The following is a 27,959-nucleotide window of genomic DNA, read 5'->3' on the forward strand; positions in this document are numbered from 1 at the left end:
GAGGTAACATTCCCTTGTGTGCATTGAGAGAAAGAAAATTATGTGATCCAAATATGAGCAGCTCTTTAATCTTTTATTATATGCAAAACAGCGAGGCTCAGAAATTAGCCTGTTCTACTTCCCATCCAGTCTTGCCTTTTTTCCTCTGAATCGGAGCACTTTTACGTCTGCCTCACGTTTCCAGACAACAAATACAATCAGCAAGTTGGCTACAGTTTCCCTTTGTGATCAAGGCAGTTTTAACCCAAGCAGGCTCCGTGACAGAGCCTCGGTGACCTGAGACGTGACACCATGTCCTGACATGGATGTGAGAAGCAGCTCGATTTCCTTTCACTCTGGACTCATCTTTCATTATCAGAGCTTTTGAGCATAGAATACTCGCCAGACTACCAAGAGAAGTGTGTTTCCTTTTTTTTTGAAAAAAAAAATTTCCTTTTTTTTTTGAAAAAAAAAATGTTTTGAGAGAGAGAAAGAGAGAGAATATGCACGCACGAGCAGGGGAGAGGCAGAGAGAGATGGTGGGGGGGGTCAGAAGATCTGAAACAGGCTCCACGCTGCTGACTACAGTGAGCCTGATGTGGGGCTCAAACTCACGAACTGTGAGATAATGACCCAAGCCCACATCAGGCGCTGAACCGACTGAGCCACTCAGGCGCCCCATCTCAATATCCTTTTCAATAAAATGCCGATCGTAATAATCTCTGAGTAGTTGGACCAACTGTGCCATGGAATCTGCCTCAGAAAGTCGTTGTGGGGATTTAAGTGAGATACAGATTTTTAAAAGCTTATCATAACGTCTGGCCTAAGACTAAGTGCTCAGTAATGGTAGCTCATAAAAACAGTATCTCTGCTCCACTTCCTCAGTGACTTTTAAATAGTCTATTCGTGGTGTTCATTTATAAACAGGTCACCATTGAATTGTGTTGCTAGTGTTCTATTGTAGGTGATAACCTCTCTGTGGTTATCACAGCCTTCTGGTAATCAAAGGGCCCCAGACACCGTATGCTCTTGGAACAGTAAAAATACTTTTAATGTGTAAAACCACTTCCTAGTTAATCTGCTGAGTTTAGAGTCTCTTCTGCGTGTCCGTGTCCAACCGCTGAGCTTGAACAAAAGAAGCCGGCTTATTCCACCCAGCCGAAAGGTCGTGTCCTTCCAGCACCTTTTCCAAACACCTCTCCACTGCCCCCAGCAGGCAGTTAGTTCGCTGTCCTCTCATGGGGTCTGTGCAAGGATGGGTGTATATACTGGCTCCTCTGTGATGTTCGTCATTATCTGTCTCTATGCCTGTCCCTCAAAGGTCTTTGACTCCTTCAGGACAGGACTGTGTCGTATATTCATTTATGTGATAGCACAGAGCACACCCTCACAAAAATATATGGGATGAATAAATGAACCCCTGGGTAGGGCTGAGAGGACATAAACATGGTTATGTGGGTGAACATGCTTACTTTCGGAGACCTTTGCCAAGATGACTGATTTCACTGCCTTTCCTTCCCTTTCAAAAACTGGAGAGCAAAGATAGAGAAGAGAAATGCTTAATCATAACACCACAGGCCAATTTAAATGGAGTTTCAGCAGGAAGATTTAGAAGCTCGAAAAACTGACGTAGGATGTCTTCCGAAAGCTGTACGGGGAAGATCGACGTATTTGTTCGGGACAGCGTCAGCTATCAGGGGAGGGACAGACACTTCAGGCGTATAGGCCACAAGGTCTCCCCTTGTGTGATAAGTTTTTTTTTTTTTTTTCTTCTCCCGTTCCCTCCTTTCTGGGAAGTTTTGATAAAGTCCATTTAAGCCATGGGAAGATTGACTTTATCCTTTGTTTTCATCTTTATGTTGTAGGTGTATCTGTACTTACATCTACTTGTATATTGGGGTTTTTTTTTTTTTAGTTGTAACTACAGCAGAAATATATTTTAAAGCATCGCAAAAGTTTATCAAACAAAACAGAAAAAGCATCGTAATATTCCAATTCTGCGGCATCACGGGTGATTTGTTTCCACTTCCCTGTGCTTTTCTGAATTTTCTTTTCTTTTTCTTTCTTTTTAAAAAATTTTTAAAGTACTTTTTTTAATTTAAAAAAAAATTTAAAATTAAAAAAAAATTTTTTAAATCCTTATTTATTTTTGAGGGAGAGATAGAGTGCGCAAGCAGGAGAGGGGCAGAGAGAGAGGGAGACACAGAATCCGAAGCAGGCTCCGGGCTCCGGGCTGTCAGCACAGAGCCCAACGCAGGGCTCGAACCCATGAACCCATGAGATCATGACCTGAGCCGAAGCTGGATGCCCCCGCGACTGAGCCACCCAGGCGCCCCTTAAATATTTATTTTGAGAGAGAGAGAGACAGACAGACAGAGAGAGTGTGCGCGGGCACACGTGAACACAAGTGGGGAAGGGGCAGAGAGAGGGAGAGAGAGAATCCCAAGCGGGCCCCATGCTCAGCACAGAGCGCGATGCAGGGATCAGTCTCTTAAGTGTGAGATCACGACCTGAGCTGAAATCAGGAGTCAGATGGTCAACTGACTGAGCCACCCAGGTGCGCCTCTTTTTTGTTGTTGTTAACAGCAAATATATTATATTAACAACAAGGGGGAAAACCTGTATGCTCTTTTTTTATGTTCTTGTCTGTCATCCTACAGCCTATTATGTAGAAAGTCCCCTCGTTTCTCCGAGTAGAGGGACCAGCTGTGCAGGAGGAATTAACTGCCTTCCATCTCACCTGATGCCAGATGGTGCATGTGCTGACAGCTGTAACATGGCCGGAGACTGGGCACGGTCCCAGTGCTCCCTACTGTCCAGCCTCCTGTACCACCCTCCCCGGGGCTGTCCAGAGACCCCCAGGCTGCTCCAAACCTTGACTGGCCTAGAGCATTCTCCCCACCTGATGTAGTGTTTATTCAAAGTGAGACCCCAGCTCTGGAGTCACTCTCTCTGGGGAGCCTTCCCCAGGTCAAGTTCCTATCGTACCCTTTCATGGTGCCTCATTTTTTTTCTTTCTGCATTCGTTTGTGTGGTTTTTACGTAATGCCTAATGCCTCCTCCCTTAAACAAGTAAGTGTGAGGTCCGCGAGGATTTCACCGAATCCCTAGTGCTAGCACACTGCCTGGAGCCTTGAAGGGATGCAAATATTCCTTGTGTGTCTGGATTCCTTGTGTTAATGGCCACATAAGTAGAAAAAACCTAAAATTTCCACACAGACAATATCCACGTGAGCAAATGGCGTTCAGCCTGAACAGCCTTTCAACAAAGTCAAGTAGTCGTCCTGCCATTCCTCTTCCCCCAAATCCTTCTCTCCTTCCCTCAGACTCCCTAAAAACTTAGCATTATCCGACTTAAAACGCATTGGCTCAGTCGGTTGAGCGTCTGACTTCGGCTCAGGTCAAGATCTCCAGGTCCGTGAGTTCGAGCCCCACATCCAGCTCTGTGCTGACAGCACGGAGCCCGCTTCTTCTGATCCTCTGTCCTCCTTTCTCTCTGCTCCTCCCTTGTTTTCTCTCTCTCTCTCTCTCTCTCTCTCTCTCTCTCTCTCCCCTGCTCACCCTCTCTCTCTTAAAAAAAGAAAAAAAAAAGGAAGGTAATGCCAAAAAGAGGGTCTGGAGAGTGAAAGTACAAACAGGGGAAATGGAAGCAAGTCTTGTGAAAACCAAAGCTCCCGTGTACTTGGCCCCCACCGTGGACAAGGTATGCTCCAAGTCCTTCCCATATAAATCCATCCATGGCCCTGATGCTTCCATGCAGCAACCACAGTCCTTGTTTATTACTAAGATAGCTGAGGGAACTGAGTCACAAGGAGGGTAGGAACTTGCTAGGGCACACCCCCGGCGGGCAAAGAGTCACACCCATTACTGCACAACTAGATTCCCAAGAAAATAAATCAAGAGTTAGGGTTTTCCGACCTGATGCTGAGTCCTGGAGACTTGATTTTGCTGGCTGATAACTCTGAGCCAGCAGAGCTGGCTGTCGAGCGCGACCGTGTGCCATTGCTTCAAGCATCCGACCTCACGACAACCCTGTGGGGTGAGTTCTGGTACCATCGTTCTGTTTCACAGGTGGGAAGACAGGTATAGAGTTTAGGTCATTTGCCTAATGGTGAGACGCCCGTGCAGCCAACACGGATGTCAGGCAGCTGGACCACAGAGCCCAGGTCTTCAGCCCTGAGCCCACAGCCTCCTATCCCCACACACAAACCTTCAAGTTTTACATCTTTTTTTTTTTTTCCTGATACAAGTAGCAGAAACCCTTTCTTAATAACGACCCATGTCTCTTTCCTATTTCGTGTCAAAACTGTTTCTAGCAGTCGCCCCCAGTAGCCAGGATTTTCTCAGTGGTTTTTTCCTTTCCCACCTTAATTATTTTTATTACAATTTTTGGTCCCTTGCCTCGCTTCTGGAATAGTCAACATTCACTGAGATTTCACAGTAACTGGAATATTTACACTAGGACATTATGATTCAGACAAAGCATGTTTTCCAGTTGTACGACCTTAATTTGGGGCTCGTAGCATAATCAGAGGAAACCTGACTCCTGGGGGGGTGTGGGCACTATTCCTGCACCACTTAGCCCGGGATGTCCTGAAGTGAATCACACTTGCCCCTGTCTCCAGACCCTCCCCCCCACTGAGGTAGGTGACCCCTGTCCCCTTGGTGACCACTGCAAACTATTATCAACCACTCCTGTGTTATCAACATCCAACTTCATGTGAAGGGCTGTGGTGAAATTCTGGAACTTGAATAGGAAGTTGCTTTTCTAAACAGCCTGACACAGAGGGCAGGCAGGGAGGCTATAAAGTCTGGGTTGGGCAGACAGCCTAGAGGAAGCCAAGGCGCAGAGGAGATGGTAAGTTCGTTTCTCTGTACTCTGGGAAGTGGACGAGATGCTGCGTGGAGGCTGAGTCAGGCGGGCAAAGGTTTAGAGAGTGCAGAAGAGCAGTGGTCGTGGCACTTTATGTTGAGTAGCCCTTTAGACTGTGAGCATCTGAAAACCTGCTGTCTGCTTTGACCCTCCCAACATCCTTGGGAGGTGAGGTTGCTATTTCCGTGTTACAAATGAAGTCGCCGCACCTTGAGGAGACGAGGTGTTGCACCTACAGCCCCGCTGTTAGGCTTGATGTTGTCTGCATTTAGACTTCTGCCCTCTGGCTCCACGGCGCCTGTTTTTCCTACTAGAACTTACAGAAACTCTCGCGGGCACAGATCTTGGTAAACCCTCAACCCCCTTCTCCAGGATGGGTCTTCTCTGTGGCTTGAGGGCAAGGCTGAGCAAATGCCCTGTGGCACACCTGTGGGTAAATGCTCTCTCATCCGGGCTCTCCTAGTTCCTTCTCTGAGCCCTAGGAGTCAGCTGGGACTCTTGCAGAGTAACCACACGGTTTATAGCTGCCTTAAGTCTCAGTGCTGTTAGTGACTCAGTTTCCTCATCTGTAAAATAGACATACTTACAGTGCTCTACTTTATTTTTTGTTTATTTATTTATTTTGTGTGCGTGAGAGAGAGTGTGTGCAGGGGAGGGGGAGAGAGAGAGAGAGAGAGAGAGAGAGACCCAAGAAGTTTCCGTGCTGTCAGCATGAGCCCGTTGCTGGGCTCAAATTAAGGAACAGTGAGATCATGACCTGAGCCGAAGTCAGGAGTCTGACGCTTAACCGACCAAGCCACCCAGGTGCCCCTATGGTGCTCTACTTTATGGTGTCATTTTGAAGATTAAGTAGGATTTGCTCTGAAAAGCGTGTAAATCTGAGGCTGGCACATGGTAACTGATTTGTCAATGTCAGCTATTATTGTTGTGAAAAAGAAAAAAATCCGTGGGGGTTTGGGATCCAGGGAAGATCCAAGGAAAACTAGGCATTCATGAACTTATCAACAGATAAGATGCACACGGTTTTACCCCCAACTTGCCAGGAGTCTCTCCCACAGTCCCAAACCCTGCAGTCCGTGGCTAGAAAGGAACCAACCGAACATCTCTGTTGTTGAGCTCCTTTCTGCGGGATGCCAGAAGAGAGCAGCACTCACACATGATTTCAACCCCCTCTTTGCTTTACTATCGTTCGCTTTTCAAATATTGGCAATGGGGATTTTCTGTGTTGGGGAGAAATAGAGATAAGAGGACTAGGGAGAGAGGGGAAAGGAGTTTGAGTCTGTCCTGAGTTTGAACTCCAGTGACAAAAGAACGTGGATTGCTTTTGTCTCCTCTTTTGCATATCAGACATTCCCAGTATTGGTCAACTTACATGGACAAGGACTTAGTCATCTCTTCCTTCTATTCTCTTTGGGATCCTCCTCTATTTCGGAAGTGTATTAACACATTGGATTGTGGAGTTCTTTGAGATTCTGGTGAAAGTACAACTCTCTGTCCCAGATGAAAATGCAAACATCCACATAAACACCAAGCTTTCTGGGCAAGGACAGGGGGTTCCCCAACCCCCACATGGGTCTCAGGTTAGGAAACCCACCCTATCGCCTCCTTTGCTTTATGCTCAGAAGCTCCTCCACTGGCATCTTGAAACTAGGTTGGAATACTACTTGGCAATGAGAAAGAATGAAATATGGCCTTTGGTAGCAACGTGGGTGGAACTGGAGAGTGTTATGCTAAGTGAAATAAGTCAGGCAGAGAAAGACAGATACCATATGTTTTCACTCTTATGTGGATCCTGAGAAACTTAACAGAAGACCATGGGGGAGGGGAAGGAAAAGAAAAGTTGGAGAGGGAGGGAGCCAAACCATAAGAGACTCTTAAAGACTGAGAATAAACTGAGGGTTGATGGGGGGTGGGAGGGAGGGGAGGGTGGGTGATGGGTATTGAGGAGGGCACCTGTTGGGATGAGCACTGGGTGTTGTATGGAAACCAGTTTGACAATAAATTTCATATTTTAAAAGAAAGGAAGAAAGAAAGAAAGAAAGAAAGAAAGAAAGAAAGAAAGAAAAGAAAGAAAGAAAGAAAGAAAACTGATAGATGACTTGAAAAAAAAAAAAAAAGGAAAGAAACTAGGCTGGAACTCTGCAATCCAGGCCTGATGGCGCCACCTCTAACACTGTTTCATTATTCCAAAGACTAGACCTCTTCCTTCGCCCCTGAGCACATTTGGCCCCTGGGATTCCGGAACCTCAACCCTTTCTGTGTAAATTTGACTTCAAGTTCAGAGTGGCTTCAGTTAACCTCTAGGACCTGAGGAAAGAGGTTAAGAGTTAGCTGGTGGGGTATTTTCCATCAGATGGATCTCAGGGAGGAGAGCCTTTGATTGAGAACTTGCAGTTAAGTTGCACTGATGTTGGGAGAGATGTAGTGGGCTAAGAGCAGGTCTGGCTTCTCTGCCATTTTACACCGTAACCATCTTAGGTCTGTGGCTTCTATTTCTTCCTTCCATTACCTGTTTTTCAAAATGTCACTACGTGGTTCACACTCTCCTGGACTGACCACTGGCGCTTAGAATATGTAGCTTCAGAATTCTGTAAGCAGAGGCTTATTAATCAGATCCTCAGAAGTCAAAATGACCTACCACGTGATGGGCAACACTGAGAAAAAGACCCTAGACCTAACCCTAGAGAGTAGGCCGTGGTGGGTTCATGAATGGCATTTATTACATTGTCTGCTAGGTGTCTCGCTTCTCTGGCTGAAAAGCAAACAGAAATGTTACAGAGTCAAATACAAAATGATTCTTTTATGTTTGTAGGGATGTAGCTCAGCCAGGTTCCGATGGACTTTCAAAATTAGGTATGCTGCTTTATTTTTAATGCTAGTATATCAACCTAAACAATGGTGATCGGTAGTCTAATGTAAACACGTGCTTTGATTCTTAGTGTTAATGTCCGGGCTCCTTTCTGTCTTTATTTCTAACATGCCGTTGGCTTGGAGACCTCTTTTTTCCACTGTGTTTCATGGTCTGCCTTTAAGCTGGGGCTACCGATATCCGTGCTATGCCACCACCACTCCCATCCAGAACCTCAGAGAAGTGCTGTGTCCATTGTAATGCCTTGTGAAACCTGGACTCTGCCACCAGCACCTTGCATAGTCCTGCCTCCCCAGTGACCCTCATATCTACCTCCCCACTTTGCATTCCCATTGACCCCAGCCCAAGCCCGTCCCCCATTTACTCCCACTGGGACTAGTACAGTAGTCTCCTCTCTCCACAGCTCAGCCTTTCTACCTCTGAGTCATCAAAGCCACCATGGTTACGTGCACCTGTTCAGAACACTGACGGTTGGATCCCTTCTGCTGACATTTATGTCAGACCCGCAAGATCGGGCCCCAACTCACCTTTCCAGTTGACCTCTGGGACCTCCCAGTTCTTGACACCAAATGACCACATCATTGCCTCTCTTAAAATTCACACCCCCCAGCCTCTGACTCCTCTTTGCACTTAGAACCAAATCTCACCCCCCAGCTTTAGTTCCCAAAGCCCGGAGTGATCTGTAACCAGCTTCGTGTCATGCCCTTGTTGCTCATTCCATTCCAGCCACACTGATGGCTTCATGTTCTTTGAACTCTCCACACACACCTGGCTGCCACCCAAAGCCTTCACATTCGCTTTTCCTTCTGTCTTCAATGCTCTTCCTCCTGCTTCTCCCTGGATGGCTTCTTCTGGCCATTCTGCTCTCAGTTTCAACAACATCTCCTTGGAGAAGTCTGCCCTGGACTCCCTGCCTAAGGTGACCCCAAGTCCCTGTATCACATAGCCTCACCTTATTTCCCCCTACTTCTCGCTAGCTTCCAGTTTTCACGTTTACTTGTCATGAACTGCCATGTATTTATTGGTGCTTCATTACCTGTCTTTCTCAATAGATCATACATTCCGTAAGACAGAAATGATGTCTGTTTTTACCATTTTAATGCCAGTGCCTAGAAGAGCGCCTGACACATTGTAGGCACTTGGCACATCAGTAGTTACTGAAATAGACAAGGGGCCAGGAAGTGCCTGTCTTGGTGACCGGTGGGGAAGGATCGATCGTAGAGAAGGCTCCTTTCAAGGGAAGATGTTTGGACTTATAGAGCCAGGCACACATAGAAGGAAAGAGTGCTCTGGGCAATAAGAAGAACATTGGGCACATACAGTGCCTTCTGGAAACTACGAGATGTTTCGTTACAAATGCATTGTAGAATTGGGGTTGGGGGGGAGAGGCACAAATAAATTGAAAATTAATGGCAGGAGATGAGACTTGACAAGTAGAGGCCACATTTTGAGGGGTCCTATATGTGTCATCTCGAGGAGTTTGTAGGTATTGCTCAAGGGGTAGGAACAGCCGATGGATTTTAGGTAGTGAAGTGATGCGGTCAGGTTTTTGTGTTAGAAACATCACTCTGACTTCATTATAGAGAAACAATGGAAGATGGGCAACTTGAGGATAAGAGACCAGTCAGATGATGTCCAGGAAGGAAAGGATGATGTGTGCACTAGTTTGTAGCAGTAAGCGGAAATCCAGAGAACGACCAGGTATCAGGTCAGAAGGTAAAGCCAGTGGGATTTGATGACAGGTTCATGTGAAGGGTTTGGACAAAGGAGAGAAATTTGCTTTCTCATCCCCAACATCTAAGAGCTGCTGCTATTTGATACCCTTCCCAGCTTTCCTGAAACACATGACCTATGTTAACAATCCTTGATTCCCACACTTCTCCACATATCCCTCTATCTTACCCGCATGGCGTGAAGAGAGTGAGTCCTACTCATTTTTTCCCTCACATGGGATGTGAACCATCATGCCCCTTGCTTCTCTCACACCCAAATAGAATGAGAAAAGGTGCCAAGATCATTTTTTTGCACCGATTTCTTATGCTCTTCTGCCTAATAATATACTTTCAAATGTGATACAACTACTGCTGTAGCCCTTAAATACTTAGGTCTAATGATCACATATTTTCCAACATTTTCCTACTCAGTACACCCTTCTGTCTCACTTTCAGTCATTTCTCTGCCATTGCTCTTTATTTGTTCATCCATTCATAAAATATCTATTAAGCAGTAAGCACCTGCTCTCTACTATAGCTGAGATTCAGACCTAAGGCAGAGCCCTTGCCCTTGAGAAGCCTCTGCCAGCATCCTCCTCCAGCTGGGCGATCATTTGTTTGCTTTGCACTTGGATTGCAGACATCACGCTCAAGAGGGAAGTCAGGGATGGAGATACAGTGTTGGGGCCGTTGGCAAAGAGATGACCAGAGGGTGACCTCAGGACAGCAGATGAGTGATAAGAGAATAGGGTCATGGAGGCCAGAACCCAGGGAAATCTCTATCTCTACAAGTGCCAGAAGAGGGTCAAAGTAGATTCAGAGGGAGACTCATCAAAATTGCTCAAGATGTAAGAGAAGAATCAAGAGAAGGAACCACGGAAGCATTTTAAACAAAAGGAACCACTCAGCAGTATTTATTGCTGCAGAAAGGTCAAGGAAAATAACAAGGGCACATGTTCACTGGGTTTGGTAATTAAGATTTCAGTGATAAAGGTAGCAAGGGCCATTTCACAAGCTGGAGTTTGGAGGAGGCCAGAGAGTAAAGGGAGGCAAGGAAGTTAAGGAAGCTGAACCAGAGGAAGGAGAGAAATCAGATAGCATCAGGGCAGAAGGCAAAGGGTCCAGGGAGGGACTTTGTCAGTTCTGCTCTAAAAGTGCAAAGCTGTGGTCTACAGGAGAACAGGAGACAGGAGAACAGAATCCCCTTCCGCGGTATCATCTCTCCCAACTTTGTGCGCCGCTCACGATGCCGGCAGCTATGGGACTTCTGCTGGCATCCAGTACCCAAGCCAAGTGAGGGCAAGGGATAAACACTTTCTCCTTCCACTTTCTCCCTGCCCCTCTCTTCACCCCATACTTGTAGTTCTTAGGAAAGGTAAAATTAAAGACAGTCGCGGTGTGAAGTGGCTTTAATGAAGGTTTACGCAGGCACAGGATGTTATTCTAATGACCCAGTCTCAGACGGCTTCTCGGTGACTTCCAGTTTGAAGTGGGCTGCCAGAGAACATTAAAGATTAGCAGAGCGCATGGCCATTTCTCCTAGAGTCATTTCCTCTTGTTTCAACACTAAACAGGCTTCATAACACTAGGACGTGGCCCTTAACTTTCCAGGATCTTAGATCTGAAGACGACACTGTAGAACAGGGGCAGGTGTGGAAGGCCTGCCCACCCCAAGGAAGGCTCAGAGGAAAACGACCACTCAACGGCGTCATCCATTCTCCACATAAAACCCTTGTCAGTTTCCAGTGAGCCAAGGTGCTGCCTTACAGTTAACAGAGATTCGAACTTGCGGTCCATTAAACGCGGACAGGCTTAGTGGATCTATGAGTCTTCTGAAACTGTCTAAAAACATTGCAACTGTGCATTTTTTTTTTTTTTTTTTTTTTAAGAATCCTGACGATAGCTTTTATCTGGCTTTCAAAGGAGTTCAAAAGTCCCGCAAGGGTAATCACTATGCTAACCCAACATCCATCCAGGTGAGCAAGCTTAGGCAAATCATCTTTACTCACTGAAACTCATCTCAAGTATTCACGGTCCAAAAGATCTGCTGCAGAATGCTGGAGAAATGCTTAACTGACCTGGCATTAATCTTTATGGCCTCCTTCGTCTCTCAAATAATCTGTGAGGAGTCATTCTTAATATTTAGTGATTTTTTTTAATGGAAAAATATGATCAGATTAAAGTAGGAGATGCGTAAAGTATTTTCCTTTCTTACATGTTGTGCTTGATCAGAAGCACCTACCAAGTCCTCTAAAACCTTGAAATGTTTAAAACCATCTCTCTCTCTCTCTCTCTCTCTTTCTCTCAATTCTGTTTAAACCAAACCATATTTCAAAGTTTAAACAAAGAAGTTACAACATGAAACAGCTCTTTTAGGATAGTGGCCGGAGTTGGACGCTGATAGGGAAGCAGGAGCCTCCCCACACACTTCCTTGAGCTTGCCCCAAAGCCAGAGAAACCCCTAGAAACGCTCTGCACAGGGAGAAAACCACTTCCAAAGGGCACAGGGAGAGCACCATTAGAGTGAAAATACTATACTTCTCTCTAGTCTACTGGAGAAGCCCAGCGCAAGGTCAAAGGTGAATATTGGGGTCCCCTTCATGCAGCCTACACTATTGTGCTCTTTAGCAGCAATGCTTCTGTTCCTTGTGCCTCTGAGAGAATTCTGGAAAATTGTGTAACCCCTTACACCTGTCTAAGTGGAAAGCTAATATTTTTCATCATCAGTTTTAAAATTAACAAGTGATGGGATTTCCAACACATAGTAAAGATTAGCCTTTTACAATAAGTAAATGTCCCATCATGTCTTTTATTCCAGTGGAATTAAATACTGTAGTGATCTGATAGCCCTCATCACTTAAAAAAATATATAAACGAGCTCCTAATAATAGGAAATTTTATATTATTCATCTTCTCTCCTCCTCTACAAAATCTTTACCTAATATAATACAACTAAAAGCTTAAAGTCTTTTCTTGATCACTAAATCTCACTTTTTTTTTTACAAAAAAGGTAATAATAAATCCAAATTTAAAAGGTTCAACTTTTTGGGGCGCCTGGGTGGCGCAGTCGGTTAAGCGTCCGACTTCAGCCAGGTCACGATCTCGCGGTCCGTGAGTTCGAGCCCCGCGTCAGGCTCTGGGCTGATGGCTCAGAGCCTGGAGCCTGTTTCCGATTCTGTGTCTCCCTCTCTCTCTGCCCCTCCCCCGTTCATGCTCTGTCTCTCTCTGTCCCAAAAATAAATAAACGTTGAAAAAAAAAAAATTAAAAAAAAAAATAAATAAATAAATAAATAAAAGGTTCAACTTTTTGAAAGCATATGCGATTTTAGACTCACCAGCGTTTAGTACTTTCATGTGTAGCATGAGGGAGTTGGCCAAGGTGAGCATTCCCGGAACTTACTTGTCTCGAAACATTTTTTTAAATGTTAACAGATTTCATGAAGTCCCCACAGAAGGGGAGCCCATTAAATATAGTACTTGCTATTGATCCAAAGGGAATAGGATTATTATACATATTAATAAATATTAAATATATAGGTACCGCGCATATGTATTAAATATTGAACAGTACTGTGGACATAGGCCGCCATTGTAAAGCAAGGAGACAAGACATAGGTCAATAATACAGAGCAGACGGCATAGCCCAGCACCATTTGTCGATGCCCTGTGCATCAAAGTATAGGTCAGACGTATCTGTGCGGATCGGGGAGTTTGCATGCAACTTCCTATTATTTTGGGGTATGGCATACTGGTTCTTAAAGGGAGATTATTGCATAATAATAATGACAATACTCTTCTTACACGAAAATTGTAAAATGTTTCGTAAATGAAAAATCTTAGTTGCACAAAGTAGTTACTTGATAAATACTTATTGAATGAAAGAAGAAACAACTTCTGTCCTCAGCCTGGGTGGAGAGCAGGGCTCAGAGCAGAGCAGGGAGAAACAAGAAGGAAGCAGAGCACTTGAACCTCCACCCTGCTGGAAACAAGGAGGATTAGAACTCAATACAATGATTACTAACAGGGATTTGGGGGGCCACATTGATTTCACATAGGTACTAAAAGGAAGTTTTCCTTTCCTGTTTCAGGCCAGCTGCCTAAAAGCCATCTGGAACTGGAGATTTCAGACAGTGATCTTCAGAACTGCCCAACTCCTTTGCTTCAGTGCCCTAATCTTTGGTAAACTTGGTGTTAACCTTTCATCTAGGCCTGAGTAATGAGGGGAAGTTAAGGATGCTAGCCAGTTGTTACAAGGAATGGGAAAACTGTTCCCGCCCAGATGCCTTAAAGAAAAATGCACCTAACACCATCATATTGGTGGAAAGGCTCTGGGACAAACCGAAATGGACATATCCAGGACCAATTAGCCACTGGGCACAGCAGGCCCTGTCCCACAGTACTGTCAGGGACCCACAAAAACGTCTTAGTATACCGTACTGATATGTATGTCTTTCTACTAATGCAATTATAAAATATAGGTTTTAGTATTTTATTATGGAGCAAGGAGCTTATAAAAGAAAAGCTGCCCAGAGTCCATGAAAGTCAATAACGCAGCCCTGGTGATGCCAAAATAAAGACTTAGGGCAAAACAATGCAGTAGAGGTGTCAGTGGGGGAGGGACAAACATAAATGACCCTCGTGCGGGCAGCAGAGGACAGGGTTGAATAGGAACAAGACTTTATAAACAGGAAAAAGAGGCACTTCCAGGCCTGATTGCTTATATTGTACACCTCTTCGTGTGGGATCTGGCCTCTTCTGGCCCGGGTGAGCTCCCACTGGCCACGATAACAACAGCTTTCATCAGAGTCCCCCTTACACTTTCAGAGGGCACAAACTTTATTTCTACTTGCTGCCACAGGCATTGCTTCAAACGGCTTGTTCTAAGCCCTACTTTGCCACGTGAGTGAGCAGAGATGGAGGGCATAGCGTAAACTTATCAAAGAGGAACAGTCAAGAGCAGTGGAATGAGCATAGGATCGCAGGCCAGGAGATCTGGTTTGCGACCTGCCTCTGCCACAAACACGTTGTGCTTCACTCAACAAGTATTTACTGAACACCTGTTAAGCACCATGCTCTGTGCTTGGTGTTAAGGACCCAGAGATAAAATTCACAATCTGGCCGGTGTGGACCGTGTCATATGAAGAGACGTTCCAATGCCCAGAGGGAGATAACGGGAAGTGGAGGCAGAGACGTGCCTACCCGGGGAAGTCGAGGAAAGCAGGGGGAGGAAAGGTTTACCAGGCATAAGTGGGGAGGGCAGCCAGACTAGCAGGGAGCATGTGCAAAGCACAGAAGTGGGAGTTCTGTTTTGCTAAGAAGGTAAATATGGCGGGTGATGAGGCTGGCCCAGCAGGTAGGCTCTGGATCATAAAGCATCTTATTTTCCACGTGAAGAGGTTGAACCTGTAGATATGAGGCAGCCACCAAGACATTCTGTGTGTCCTTTAAACAGGACAAATTAGGGGCGCCTGGGTGGCGCAGTCGGTTGAGCGTCCGACTTCAGCCAGGTCACGATCTCGCGGTCCGTGAGTTCGAGCCCCGCGTCAGGCTCTGGGCTGATGGCTCAGAGCCTGGAGCCTGTTTCCGATTCTGTGTCTCCCTCTCTCTGCCCCTCCCCCGTTCATGCTCTGTCTCTCTCTGTCCCAAAAATAAATAAACGTTGAAAAAAAAAATTAAAAAAAAAAAAATAAAAATAAAAAAAAATAAAAAAAAAAATAAACAGGACAAATTACTTACTATGTCTCTTCTGTTTACCAAAGGAGACTAGATGCCTCATAAGGTCCCTTCCAACTCTGTTCTCTTATGATTCCAAATCTTTTAGCACCAAGCGTCCTCAGAACAGTACATTTTCTTATTTTGACTTCACATATATATGTGTTTGGGTGAAAGATGGAAACCACTCTTCCTTCTTAAGACGACTAGATTAGACACAACATAGTCATATTTTAGCTCTTTGTCTTCCAGTCAGAAACCCATCTGACTTACACAGAAGCGTATTTATGCTCACGGACTCCCGGTGAAGGATGCTAACCTGGCACTCGCTCTCCTTTACTCAGAATTAATAAAGCAGAAAGAAGTGGCAGCATGGACCTATAATTACAGCATCAAAGCATATTCATGGAATTATTCCCGGATGTTCTGCCAGAAGCATTACACGGATTTAGTGGCCATCCAGAATAAAAAAGAGATCGCTTACCTCAATGATGTCATGCCTTACTTCAACTCTTACTACTGGATTGGGATCCGAAGGATCAATAATAAATGGACCTGGGTGGGAACCAAAAAGGTTCTCACCAAAGAGGCCGAGAACTGGGCTGACAACGAGCCCAACAACAAGAAGAACAACCAGGACTGTGTGGAGATCTACATCAAGAGCGTGTCGGCCCCTGGCAAGTGGAACGATGAGCCCTGCTGGAAAAAGAAGCGGGCACTATGCTACACAGGTAGGAGCTTCTGTACTCTGAAGTTTATCTGTTTCAAAAAAAAAAAAAAAGCCTTCCCTGGTTCACTAATAGAGCCACTGAGTCAGTAACATCAAGTCACAAAGTCAGGTATGTGAAAACAAAGAATAAATGACAGTTGGAGTGCTTGGGTGGCTCAGTAGGTTAAGCGTCCTGATTTCTGCTCAGGTCATGATCTCACGGTTCGTGAGTTTGAGCCCTGCATCAGGCTCTACATTGACAGCGGGGAGCCTACTTGGGATTCTCTCCCTCTGCTTCTCTCTCTCTCTCTCTCTCTCTCTCTCTCTCTCTCTCTCAAAATAAATAGATAAACTTAAAAAAAAATAAAGTAATTAAAAGAAAAAACTACAATCATGCAGCATTAAGGAGCACCTTGAAGAATATAAGATCAGGAGTAGAGAAACCTGGGTTTTTCTGAAACTAGAAGGACATTTTACAATCATCGGATCCACCTTCCTCAGTGTATAACTGATTAAATAGATGCTCAGGAGTTTCTAGTCCCCTAAAATTTATATCCAGAGCTTTTTGGCACCACGGCGCCCTCATATAATGGGCAGTATACGTTGGAAGATAACTTGGCCCCTAGGAGACACAGCTATAACTGATAGCTATTGTACATCACTACGTTATTGTGATGTTATTAGTTCATGGGTCGTAAGCCTGTTTCGTATTAGTTTCATTTAGTCCTAGTGAGAACTTCATCAGTCAGGTCCTCTCATTTCATTGATGAGAGGAAGGTCCAGGCTATGAAGGAATCTGCTCAAGGTTCAAAGCTACCTGATGGTAGAGTCGGTTTCAAACTCACAACTCTAAAGTTGGTGTTTTGTGGCCGCATATGCTACGGTACTCTCTACTCTGCCTTCTCATGAGACAACAGAACAGGGATGAGAATTGCAGATGCTTACAGATTCCCTTTGACGGCAGCATGTATTCAGGTGTGCTGGTAGGGACCAGCGGCATGAAGGAAGGGAACTGACAGTGAAGAGCCCCTGCGAATATGTTCGCTTCTCGACAGAGTGAGCAGTTCTCGAGTAGGCAGACATGCGTGGAAGCATGGTCCTCCTGGGGTCACACGCCTACGCTGGAACCGGTTGCATCTTTCTGATGTGGCTTCTCCCACCCCCTGTAGCACATGAGATCATTCTGAGATCCTTAGGAAGCTACGATCAGAACAAACCATGTGTGCTCCACGAACATAGGGCACGTGTATCACGGCTGTAAGACATTGGTGGGGTCAAGGTGAATACGATAGAAGATGTGGACCAGACCTCTATCGCCTCCCGCATCTTCCCTTTACTTGGACCCTTCCCAGGGCCCCCGTGCAGCCCCACCAAACTTGCCGGCTGCCTCCGGAATGCCCTCTTGTAGAACCGGCACGACCTCTAGAATTCGAGCCTCTCAGAGTTGAGAGGGAATGTAGGTAGACATCATCTAGCACAAGCCTGAATGTGACATATGACTTCCCTCTTGTAATCAACCCTAAAGTGGCCCAATGTGTGCAGAGGAAACGCCACCAGAAAATATGGCCACAGGCCTTGCCCCCAGCTATGACCTCATCAGTGACAACATTCTCAGAACCCTCCATCGGGTGCATGATGCACACGCCCACAAAGAGTCTCTTGTAGGAAAGGAACCTCAGCCCTTCTCCACTGGGACTCACTGAGAAGGGTGTGGCTAGTCAGTCGTACTCTGCACTACCTAAGCCTGGCATATTTAGGCCCGTGAAACATCTCTCCATGGGATTGTTTGTCCTGTACCACGAGGAGGTCTTAAGCGTCTCATGTGGTTCCCCTGCCCCTCCATTGTGCGGCGCTGGGCACAGATTTGAAATCAACAAACAGTGGAAGGGCTTTGGCCCTAACCCGGGGCAGGCTGGCCTCAGAGAAGTCACTTGCCTTAGATCCTGTAATAGTAGGCAGCAGAGCCAGGACTCTGATGACATATGTGTGACCCCCCCCACCACCACATCTGATGCCCAGCCTTTATGTTGTAATGCCCATCATAGGGGTTTCCGTAATAATACAACTCTATGCATATTCTTGGTTAAAAAGCCATAATCTATTTTGTACCACATAGAGGAGTTTCTCTGTCTACACATCAATCAGTGGCTCTTTGTCTCTCTGGGCTACACAAAGCAATCCCTCCTTAGACAACAGCTTAAAATGGAAGCTATGCAATGCTCTGGTAGGCTCCCACAATGCCCTTTGCAGGGAACAGGCTGGCGCTCCAGAGGACACTGTAGTTTTGTGTTGCTTGGCTAGCTCAGTCTTATACCAAGAGGGGCTGAGTCTGTGGCTTGGAAAGGAATCTAACTTCTCTTCACACCTCCCAGGAATGCGTACCATACTGACCCTTTTGCATCCGTGCAGCGTCCTGCCAGGACATGTCCTGTAGCAAGCAAGGAGAGTGCATTGAGACCATCGGGAACTACACCTGCTCCTGCTTCCCTGGATTCTATGGACCAGAATGTGAATATGGTGAGGGCGCTATTTTGTTGATATTATTGTGGCCTTTGGTCTTGTGCTGGAGGTGGTCCAGGAAGCAAATCATGTTGGAGACTCTCCAGGGGGTAAAGCTCATCCTGGTCCTCTCTGGGGTCAGTCAGTCAGCCCCACTCAAATTGTCCCAAGACACACCCTCTGGGTGAAACCTTTTATCTGTAGACCATTGGTTCAAAAAAACCTACACGGTAAAAGGGAAGCAAAACAAAGGCTGATTTTGCTTGCTTGAAATAAAAACCACTGAAAGATTGATTATATCCCAAGATGTAGCCAATACAAAGGAACCAAGTAAAGATGACAAGGTTGGGTTAGACTAAGCCCTGTTAGAAAGACAGGATTAAGAGGGTCATACAAATAGTTCCAACGTCCAGCAAACCTGACGTTGTCTTTAAACCTGCAATGAAAAGAAAATTAATGTTTTGTCCCCACAGTCCAAGAGTGTGGGGAATTTGGTCTCCCCCAACATGTGCTCATGAACTGCAGCCACCCTCTCGGGAACTTCTCCTTCAATTCAGAGTGCAGCTTCCACTGCGCCGAAGGGTACGAATTGAATGGACCCAGCAAGCTGGAATGTTTGGCTTCTGGAACGTGGACAAATAACCCACCGCAATGTATAGGTATGTGGACCCTACTCTTTCCATCCTCGATGACGACTAGAAAATAAGGGGAAAATAAGCTTTCCCCATTAAAAAACACGAGAGATTGGGGAGCCTGGGTGGCTCAGTTGGTTAAGTGTCCAACTTCAGCTCAGGTCATGATCTCATGGTTCATGGGTTCGAGCTCTATGTCCGGCTCTGTGCTGACAGCTCAGAGCCTGGAGCCTGCTTCGGATTCTGTGTCTCCCTCTCTCTCTGCCCCTCATGCTGTCTCTCTCTCTTTCTCTCTCTCTCTCAAGAAAAAAAAAAAAAAAACCTTAGAAAAATGTGAGAAATAATGAGCATCTACATTCGATGGGGAATTCTGATTTTTACTACTACCCATCAATGAGAGTGACACTGATTTTGATTTTCATGATGTTTTGCATCTATAGAGTGAGGTGATCACCTTAACTCTTGATTCTCAGGCAAAAGCATCACAAAGGGACCTCTCTCCCTTTGCGAATTGCAAAGTGAACAGTATAATAATGAGGACTTAGGGGTTGAGTCTTATTAATTTGATACTTTGAACTTGCTTCTTTAAATGCCAAATGGGGGGGCGCCTGGGTGGCGCAGTCGGTTAAGCGTCCGACTTCAGCCAGGTCACGATCTCGCGGTCCGTGAGTTCGAGCCCCGCATCAGGCTCTGGGCTGATGGCTCAGAGCCTGGAGCCTGCTTCCGATTCTGTGTCTCCCTCTCTCTCTGACCCTCCCCTGTTCATGCTCTGTCTCTCTCTGTCTCAAAAATAAATAAAAACGTTAAAAAAAAAAAAAAAATGCCAAATGGGGATGTTTGGATCTTTCCAAATGGCTCCTGAAAGTACCATTGAACCAACCAGGTGTTTCACCTTGCCCATCACTTACGGAAGGTGCAGAGGGCTGCTGGGGCATCCTAAGGTTTCACAGGTGCTGGGCATAACCCAAGGGCTCACACCTTTGCTCTGTGGTTGTTTGTAGCTGCCCAGTGCCCACCCCTAAAGACTCCTGAGCGAGGAAGCATGACGTGTCTTCCCTCTCCGGAAGCGCCCCAATACCAGTCCAGCTGCCACTTTGCTTGTGAAGAGGGATTTGCATTAGTTGGGCCAGAGGTGTTGCAGTGCACAGCCTCGGGGGTGTGGACAGCCTCACCCCCAGGGTGTGAAGGTGAGTTTCCGGTGGTTGGGGATATGCGATGTCTACTGTGCCAGTCCTTGCTGTGAGTACGGAGGACAGTGGGGGTCTATGGATAAGCTGGCCTGAATCACCACAACTTGACTCTCCTTTCCACCTGCCACTTAGTACATCAGGATGGGAAAAGAGGGCCAGGCTCCAGAAAAATCAAGAGGCTGATCTGACTACAAACAAATTTAAAAAGTCCTCCCTTGGCCCAAACTCAGAGCCCTCAAGCAGTTTTCAGAATGGCTCCTTTCATAAATTTCACACAAGAAAGAAAGGATGGCATCTACATCCTTCTAGTGTCTTCTAGATACTAGAAGACCTACCACAACAGGTTTATAGAGATAAAGGAATAGAGGACATTTTAAAAACCTTGGAAGAGTCTTTTTTTTTTTTTTTTTTTTTTTAAGATTAAGGTCACCCTGTGGATGGATTGTCCAAGTCTGGACAAATCATCACTAGGGTCTCCTGACCCTTACAGATTTCTAGCTCCACCTGGATTTCCTGGAGGAAGTTTTATCATTGCTTTCCAGCTGTGGGTCTGGGTTTTCTCCTTCCTTAGTATCTTTCTCTCTGTCCTTGGTTGTTCTCTCTAGTTGTGCGGTGTCCGCTCCTGGAAGCCCCTGGCAAAGGAACCATGGACTGTGTTCATCCCCTCACTGCCTTTGCATATGGCTCCAGCTGCAGATTTGAGTGTGAACCTGGCTATCAAGTGAGAGGCTGGGCCACTCTCCGCTGCATTGGCTCTGGCCAGTGGACCGCACCCTTGCCAGCCTGTGAGGGTAGGATTTTCCTTTAGTAGCCCTCTTCCACCCAGAAAGGGGTCATGGCGCAGTAGAAAGGCTCAGGGTAGCCTCCTTCAGGTTCTGACATTGGAACAGGTTGTTCAGCCTCCAGGAAGCATGGTTTTCTCATCCATGAAATGAGCTAAGGTGCTTTTGTGAGAATGAAGTATATAAAAAGCACACAGTTAAACAGCATGTAGAAAGTAGCTAGCGTTAGACTGGGCATTCAATCAACCTTCATTTCTGCCTTGTTTTTTCCATTTCTGCCTCACTGGCAATACAAGCTGTGGGACAATGTCCTCTACTTGAGAGGAAGCCAGAATGGTGGCTATTAGGACAAAGAGGGGGATTCCCCATTAGCGTTTGGAGGTGACTTTGACAAAGGAGCGAGGCGCGCTACGTCCACAGGGGCCGTGATGCAACCCTAGACGGTTACACAACAGCACAAAGCTGAATTCTGTGCAGTTGCCTCCTGCCCTCAGCTTCTGAAGCAGAAAGGGTGAATAGAGGGGCAGGAAATTGAAGATTGGATTAGTGAGCGCCCAGGAGATGGAGATCACAAGCCCAACTCTGCTACCATCCGGATACAAGACGTCAGGGAAGTAACTCATTCCTGAATCTTCCTTTTCTCATCTGTAAAGACAGAAGCTCTGGAGGGTCTTTGGTTCTTTGACGCTCCGATTCTGTAACAACCAGAGGTCTAAGCCCAGGGTGTGATGGTGGTCTTCACACTCTGAAAAAAAACCCAGGAATAGCCTGGAAATGAAATGCTTTATCAAGGAAGCACATGAGGAAACTGGTCTGTATCAGAGCTAAGGCCACTCAGGGCTCAATTCTGTGCAGGAACTGTCCTTGGCCTGCACTCGCTTGGCAATTGAAGTCTGATGACGCTGACATCCTGTGTTTCAGAGATATGGCCCACTCAGGACCATTTTATAAACCTAGCTAATAGGATGTCAACAATAAGCCGTGTTATTTCAGCTTTTTCCTTAAACGTCCAGCCTGTTATATATCTCCTCCTGCCTGATCCAGTTCTGCAAATATCATCAGTAAATATTCAAAGAGTACCTTCGAGGTACCAAACATGGCCAGGCTGTGGGACGCAACTAGGAACGGCTAAGCCCAGCCTCAGGGAGACTGTGGTCCAAGGGCAGGACCACAGCAGTCTCGGCACAGTGCAGGGGCTGTGGGGAGCACACTAGGGGAGTCCCTACCCCTGAGCTGCTGGGAGGGGGGAAGTCAGGGAAGGCTTCCTAGGGACAGTGAAGTCTAAGCTGAGATCAAAGGGCAGGTGAGTAACCCAGGCAAAGAGGGCACGGGAAGGTGTTCCAGGCAGTTTCCCTTTTGGAAAAGGGAGGATTCAGGGTTCTGAACGTACTGATAATATGGGTAGGAAGACACATCTCTTGAGTGGTTCTTGTGAGAAAGAACTGAGCCCTTCCATGATCCAGTTTCAGACGACAACTTTTTCCATTTAGCCATTGCCTGTGAGCCACTGGAGAGTCCGGTTCATGGAAGCACAGATTGCTCCCCACTCTCGGGACCGCTGCCATACAATACCAGCTGTAGCTTCCATTGTGCTGATGGCTTCAGGCTGAAAGGAGCTGACATGGCCCAGTGTACTGACTTGGGACAGTGGACAGCGCCCGCCCCGGTCTGTGAAGGTAATGTGACATCGGCACGTTCCTTCTGTGTCTCTCACCTTATTATGCAGTTAGCAGTCATTGATTTATTCCTCAGACGTTCACTAAGAACTACCCAGCCCTTTGTGCTGGCCCTAGGGACGAAATGGTGAGCAAAACACCCATTCGTTACAGCATATTGGAACTCAAGGTGAAGGTTTCACCGATTGAAACCCGCCGAGTGGGTTGGCATGGAGAAGATGGGACTGGGAGGAAGGAATGATGCGTGAGGAACAACGTACAAGAGTAAGGGGCAGGGCATTTAGTCTAGTTCTGTCATTCCCCGGCAACAAGATTTTGGTCTCTCAGAAGTTCAGTGTCTTCTGTAGAGTGGGAGTATTATTATCTGCCTCACCTACGTGCCTCATTACTGTTGTGAATGAATGTGGGTAAAAAGCAAGCTTGAAATTGCTATGAGTTGAGGGTGCCTCGGTGGCTCAGTTGGTTAAGCATCCAATTCTTGGTTTTGGCTCAGGTCACGATCTCACGGTTCGCAAGTTCGAGCCCTGTGTGGGGCTCTGTGCTGACAGAGCGGAGCCTGCTTGGGATTCTCTTTCTCCCTTTCTCTCTGGCACGACCCAGCTCATGCACTCTCTCTCTCTCCCTCTCTCTCTCAAAATAAATAAATTCACTTTAAAAACTCCTATGAGTTTTACAAATGTATGCAGAATGATAATAACGTTACCTTATAAATTATATGTCTGTGATCTGATTTTACAAAGTGATCTTCTTTCAGTAGTTCATGTTTTCAATATTTTGCTCTTATAGGAGAACAAAGACACAGGGAAGTCATTAGGATTATTATTTTTATGAGGGGTATCCCACACAGAAGTCAGGTCCCAGAAGTGCAATGTTGGCATTTCACGTTGCTATTTACTGGGATCTTTGGGCAATTGATGTGAATCCCCTGCATCTGTGCTGATAGCACAGAGCCCGACGCAGGGCTCGAACTCACAAACTGCAAGGTCATGACCTGAGGTGAGGTCAGATGCTTAACCGACTGGGCCACCAGGTGCCCCCGTGGATTGATTTTTTGCTATTCATTTTGATTACATACTTAGCATAGACTCGTGGGTCCAAAAGTATGAGGTTTAAAAAATTATTCCTGCATATTGCCAAAATGCTTACGATGCCTCGGAATTTTCTTCATAAAATCCTTCATGTGCCATTGTGCCATTTCTCATCCTCTAGTTTAAACATGCCCCGTTCAGAAATCCCTGTTCTTATAAGGGAAGGGAAACAAAAGTCATATAAAAACAGGGAGGGAGGGGCGCCTGGGTGGCGCAGTCGGTTAAGCGTCCGACTTCAGCCAGGTCACGATCTCGCGGTCCTGTGAGTTCGAGCCCCGTGTCAGGCTCTGGGCTGATGGCTCAGAGCCTGGAGCCTGTTTCCGATTCTGTGTCTCCCTCTCTCTCTGCCCCTCCCCCGTTCATGCTCTGTCTCTCTCTGTCCCAAAAATAAATAAACGTTGAAAAAAAAATTAAAAAAAAAAAAAAAAAAAACAGGGAGGGGGACAAAACAGAAGAGACTCAGAAATAGGGAGAACAAAGTGAAGGTTACTGGAGGGGTTGTGGGGGGGGGGATGGGCTAAATGGGCCAGGGGCGCTAAGGAATCTCCTCCCGAAATCATTGTTGTACTCTATCCTAACTAATTTGGATGTAAGTTTTAAAAAATCAATTTTTGGGGCGCCTGGGTGGCGCAGTCGGTTAAGCGTCCGACTTCAGCCAGGTCACGATCTCGCGGTCCGTGAGTTCGAGCCCCGCGTAGGGCTCTGGGCTGATGGCTCAGAGCCTGGAGCCTGTTTCCGATTCTGTGTCTCCCTCTCTCTCTGCCCCTCCCCCATTCATGCTCTGTCTCTCTCTGTCCCAAAAATAAATAAACGTTGAAAAAAAAATCAATTTTTTTTAAATTAAAAAAATTTTAAATTAAATTCATTTTAAATTAAATTAAATTCATAAATTAATTTTAATTTAATTAAAACTAAAAGAAAAAGAAATCCCTGCTCTTGGCGCTAGACGGGATTAGGGGTCAAAATGAACGAGAGCTTGTGTGATCCCCTCTCCTCACTCCCTTACTTCCTCACCTCTCAGCGCTGCAGTGTCAGGATCTTCCGGCTCCAGACAAGGCCCAGGTGAACTGCTCCCACCCGTTTGGAGCCTTTCGGTACCAATCTACCTGCAGCTTCTCCTGTGACGAGGGCTTACTCCTGGTGGGAGCAGGCGAGCTGCGGTGCTTGGGTACGGGGACCTGGAGTGCTCCTCCCCCACAATGCCAGGGTAAGCTGAGTTCTCTCCAGCGTCTGGGAAATCCAGGGTAGGCTGCATTTTAAAAGGCTATATTTTCGCGACGGTGACCGTCTAGGGGCCAGAAGCTTGAGATGGACCGGAAAATTAAGAAACACTCTTCATCTTGTGACCCAGTGATCCCAAATGTGGGGCCAGGCAGGTGACACCAGTGGCGGGGTGTCTGGTAATCGGAGCTAGGGAATGGCCCCTGTGCACTCCTTACCAGAACCTTTACTAGGACCTGGAAGTTTCTATCAGGAACCAGGTAGACTGTTCTCACGTGGCTGAAAACAGTGCCTAGAAAGGCCAGAAGGAAAAAGAAAAGCTTCAGGATGGCTGTACCAAGGCTGACCCAGCACTCTGCTCCTGGGAACCATGGAGTATGACCTCTGGGTATAACAGTGCAGTAGGAGAGGCAGGATCTACAGGTGCTGCAGATATCCTCCAAGATCTGCGTAGGAATGGAGAAATAGACTCAGGGTAAAGTGAAGAGTGATGTAGAGAGGAAGCAATTAATCTGTAAATGCAAGATTACAGGATCCTCAGTAGAGAAAACATGCATATTCAGCCTCAGCATGTATATCCACATTGTATGGAGCTGAAAAGAAAGCCAGGGTAGTCTGCCAATATTTTAAGAACCAGAACTGTCTCTGGTCATTTGTGTTTGCCAACTGAAGAACAGATAGAGGCTTTTCATACCCCTCGTGCCTTTTTCCACTCAGTGCATCCAGTTTTTCAGGCTTATGGCAATTGCTTTTATGAAGCAGGCTTTTCATTTATTAAAGCTACGGAAAAGTAAGAAATAAAGAAACACACACAAAACAATCGTCTTAAATACTCCCAGCCTGAGATAGGCGTGGTTGGCATTCTCGTATGACTTCTTCCAAAATTTTCCCCACTCATTTTTCCCTCTATGCAATTAGTATTTTCATGATGCAGATTCAATTTTAATAATAAAGTCAAATAGGGATGATACTAGATAATTCTGCATTGTTTGCCTTTGCCTGTCACTTTGCACAGGCTTTCAACATCTGAGTGAAAGCAGGCAGACACGTGTTTTTAATGAAGAGGAAACCACTTGCTGTTCAGGTCACACTCAAGTGCACACACATACACACACACACACCACAGCTAAGTTAGGACAACAGTGAATGAATGAATGAATGAATGAATGAACGAACTCAGCAGAGTTGGATGTCCTGCACTTCTAGGCATCAGAGAGCAGGCAAGCCACTGGTGCTAGGGTTGAATACACCTTCCAGCAGGGTCTGGAAAGACCAGAGTAAGGCTTGTGATTTCGCCTTCTCGGCTTTAATCCTGGCTACATTGCAGCCTGGATATATTCCAAAGTCCATGGAACTTTGGGGAAGAACTTGGAGTCCCCTAAGAGGGTTATCACAGGGATTAGAATTCTTCCATAGAATTCTATCACAGTAATCCGAATTAGAGTTCGTTGCCTCACATTGTCCTGCCTGTGTTTCACAGCAACGAGGTTGACACTCACCACAGCTTCCTGTGACCTCCCAGTTCCCTTCTGCTTTTAGTTCTTTGTTTACTCCAACTGAACTTTCTCCTATTATTGCCGGGTGAGATCAAGTGAAATACCTGAATGTGGGCTGGGCAGGAAGGCACCACGAGGCTTGCAATCCACTGGCTGATGTAAGACTTATGAGAGAGTGTTATCAGGCAGTTTCCCTTTTCAGTGTCCCCTTTGCCCTGTTGCCTTCTGACATGCACCCCAGCTATCAGCAGGCACGGCCACAAAAGCTGGACACGGACTCCAGGTCATCGAGACCCTCCTTTGTGTCCTTACAGTCTTCTTGTCTCCTCTCCTCTCTCCCACCCCACACACATACACACTGAACACAGAAAGACGTTTCAGGTGGCAGAAAATGCCTAGATCTTTGGGAAAGTCGATCAGACCGAGGAGAATGTACCTGGAGAGAGGAAGAGGTGAAGGGAAGAGAAAGGTATAAAAACTGCGCTTGGAACCTCAGGCAGTTCAAAGTCAGCGGCTGGAGAATGGCCTCAGGTTCAGCCCTGCTGTCACTGACTATGGTTCTGTCAAAGCAAACAGTGAAAAAGAAACACCCTAAACCATACGTTTTCTCAGTCTTCATTTTTAAATGTCACCACGTTGAATCTGGACGTTATAGTTTCATCAGTTGGCAACTATTAACATTTACACACAGAGTGTTTTTGCTTTTGTAAAAATTTTGGAAGGTATGCAATGCTATTCTCCACATTTTCTTTTTTGAATATTTTATTTTATTTTATTATTTTATTTTATTTTATTTTGGGAGGGGCAGACAGAGAATCCCAAGGAGGCTCCGCTTATCACAGAGCCGCACACAGGGCTCAATCCCGTAACTGCGAGATCATGACCTGAGCTGATATCAAGAGTTGGATGCTCAACCGACTGAGCCACCCAGGTGCCCCTATTCTCCACATTTTTAAAGCGAAGAGACTGAGGCTCAGAGAGGTTAAGTGACTTGCCTAAAGTCACAGAGCATGATCTCCAACCCAAGCAAATGCCCTGGAGCCTCAAACTCTATATGCATAAACTACGGTAAAGAGCCATGAGATCTAATTTACCTTTCTTTGTAGGTGAACATGTACAGTCACTGGGGCTGGTCCCTGTAGGATGACATTGGTGGAAAGAGCTTTTGCAGGTGGCCAGTTACGTTATGTGCCTACCACATGTCAATGACTTAAAAAATATTTTCAAACTTAATTTTTACATATGATTTAACTAGCTTATTATTTTATAACTGAGGAGCCCTACAAGGCAAGGAGTATTATGTTTCCCACTTCATAGATGAAGCAACTGAGGTTCAGAAAAGTCTAGAGACACATTGCTAATAAGTAACAGAGCCAGGGTTTAGACCCGGATTCTTTATACTCCTTGGTTGGGGAAAGTAGATTTTGTGGGAGGAGAAAGTATTTTTTTGTTTTCCTACTTCCAGTCATTTGTCATTGTTTTCTGGCAAGGTCACTAGGTCCCTTTCTGAAGGTGTCAAGG

The 27,959-nt window shown here is 46.0% G+C and overlaps 1 protein-coding gene across 11 annotated transcripts in view; it reads left to right on the top strand.

Moving 5' to 3' along the window:
- Positions 1 to 4,198: 4,198 nt before the first annotated feature.
- Positions 4,199 to 27,959, top strand: part of LOC123585148 (selectin P) — a 41,042-nt gene continuing 17,281 nt past the window's right edge. For 7 of the 11 annotated variants that reach the window (XM_045452993.1, XM_045452994.1, XM_045453000.1 and 4 more), the window contains exons 1-9: positions 11,242 to 11,409; positions 13,522 to 13,612; positions 15,490 to 15,876; positions 18,264 to 18,371; positions 18,827 to 19,012; positions 19,987 to 20,172; positions 20,781 to 20,966; positions 22,448 to 22,633; positions 24,743 to 24,928. In XM_045452993.1, the coding sequence (XP_045308949.1) occupies positions 11,257 to 11,409; positions 13,522 to 13,612; positions 15,490 to 15,876; positions 18,264 to 18,371; positions 18,827 to 19,012; positions 19,987 to 20,172; positions 20,781 to 20,966; positions 22,448 to 22,633; positions 24,743 to 24,928 (1,669 nt within the window). In that variant the 5' untranslated portion in view covers positions 11,242 to 11,256. Of the gene's footprint in view, positions 4,838 to 11,241; positions 11,410 to 13,521; positions 13,613 to 15,489; positions 15,877 to 18,263; positions 18,372 to 18,826; positions 19,013 to 19,986; positions 20,173 to 20,780; positions 20,967 to 22,447; positions 22,634 to 24,742; positions 24,929 to 27,959 lie in introns of those variants that run through there. The other 4 variants (XM_045452999.1, XM_045453002.1, XM_045452995.1 and 1 more) reach the window with 3 other exon arrangements.

This window comes from Leopardus geoffroyi, chromosome C3, assembly GCF_018350155.1.
Source record: "Leopardus geoffroyi isolate Oge1 chromosome C3, O.geoffroyi_Oge1_pat1.0, whole genome shotgun sequence".
Lineage (NCBI taxonomy): Eukaryota > Metazoa > Chordata > Mammalia > Carnivora > Felidae > Leopardus > Leopardus geoffroyi.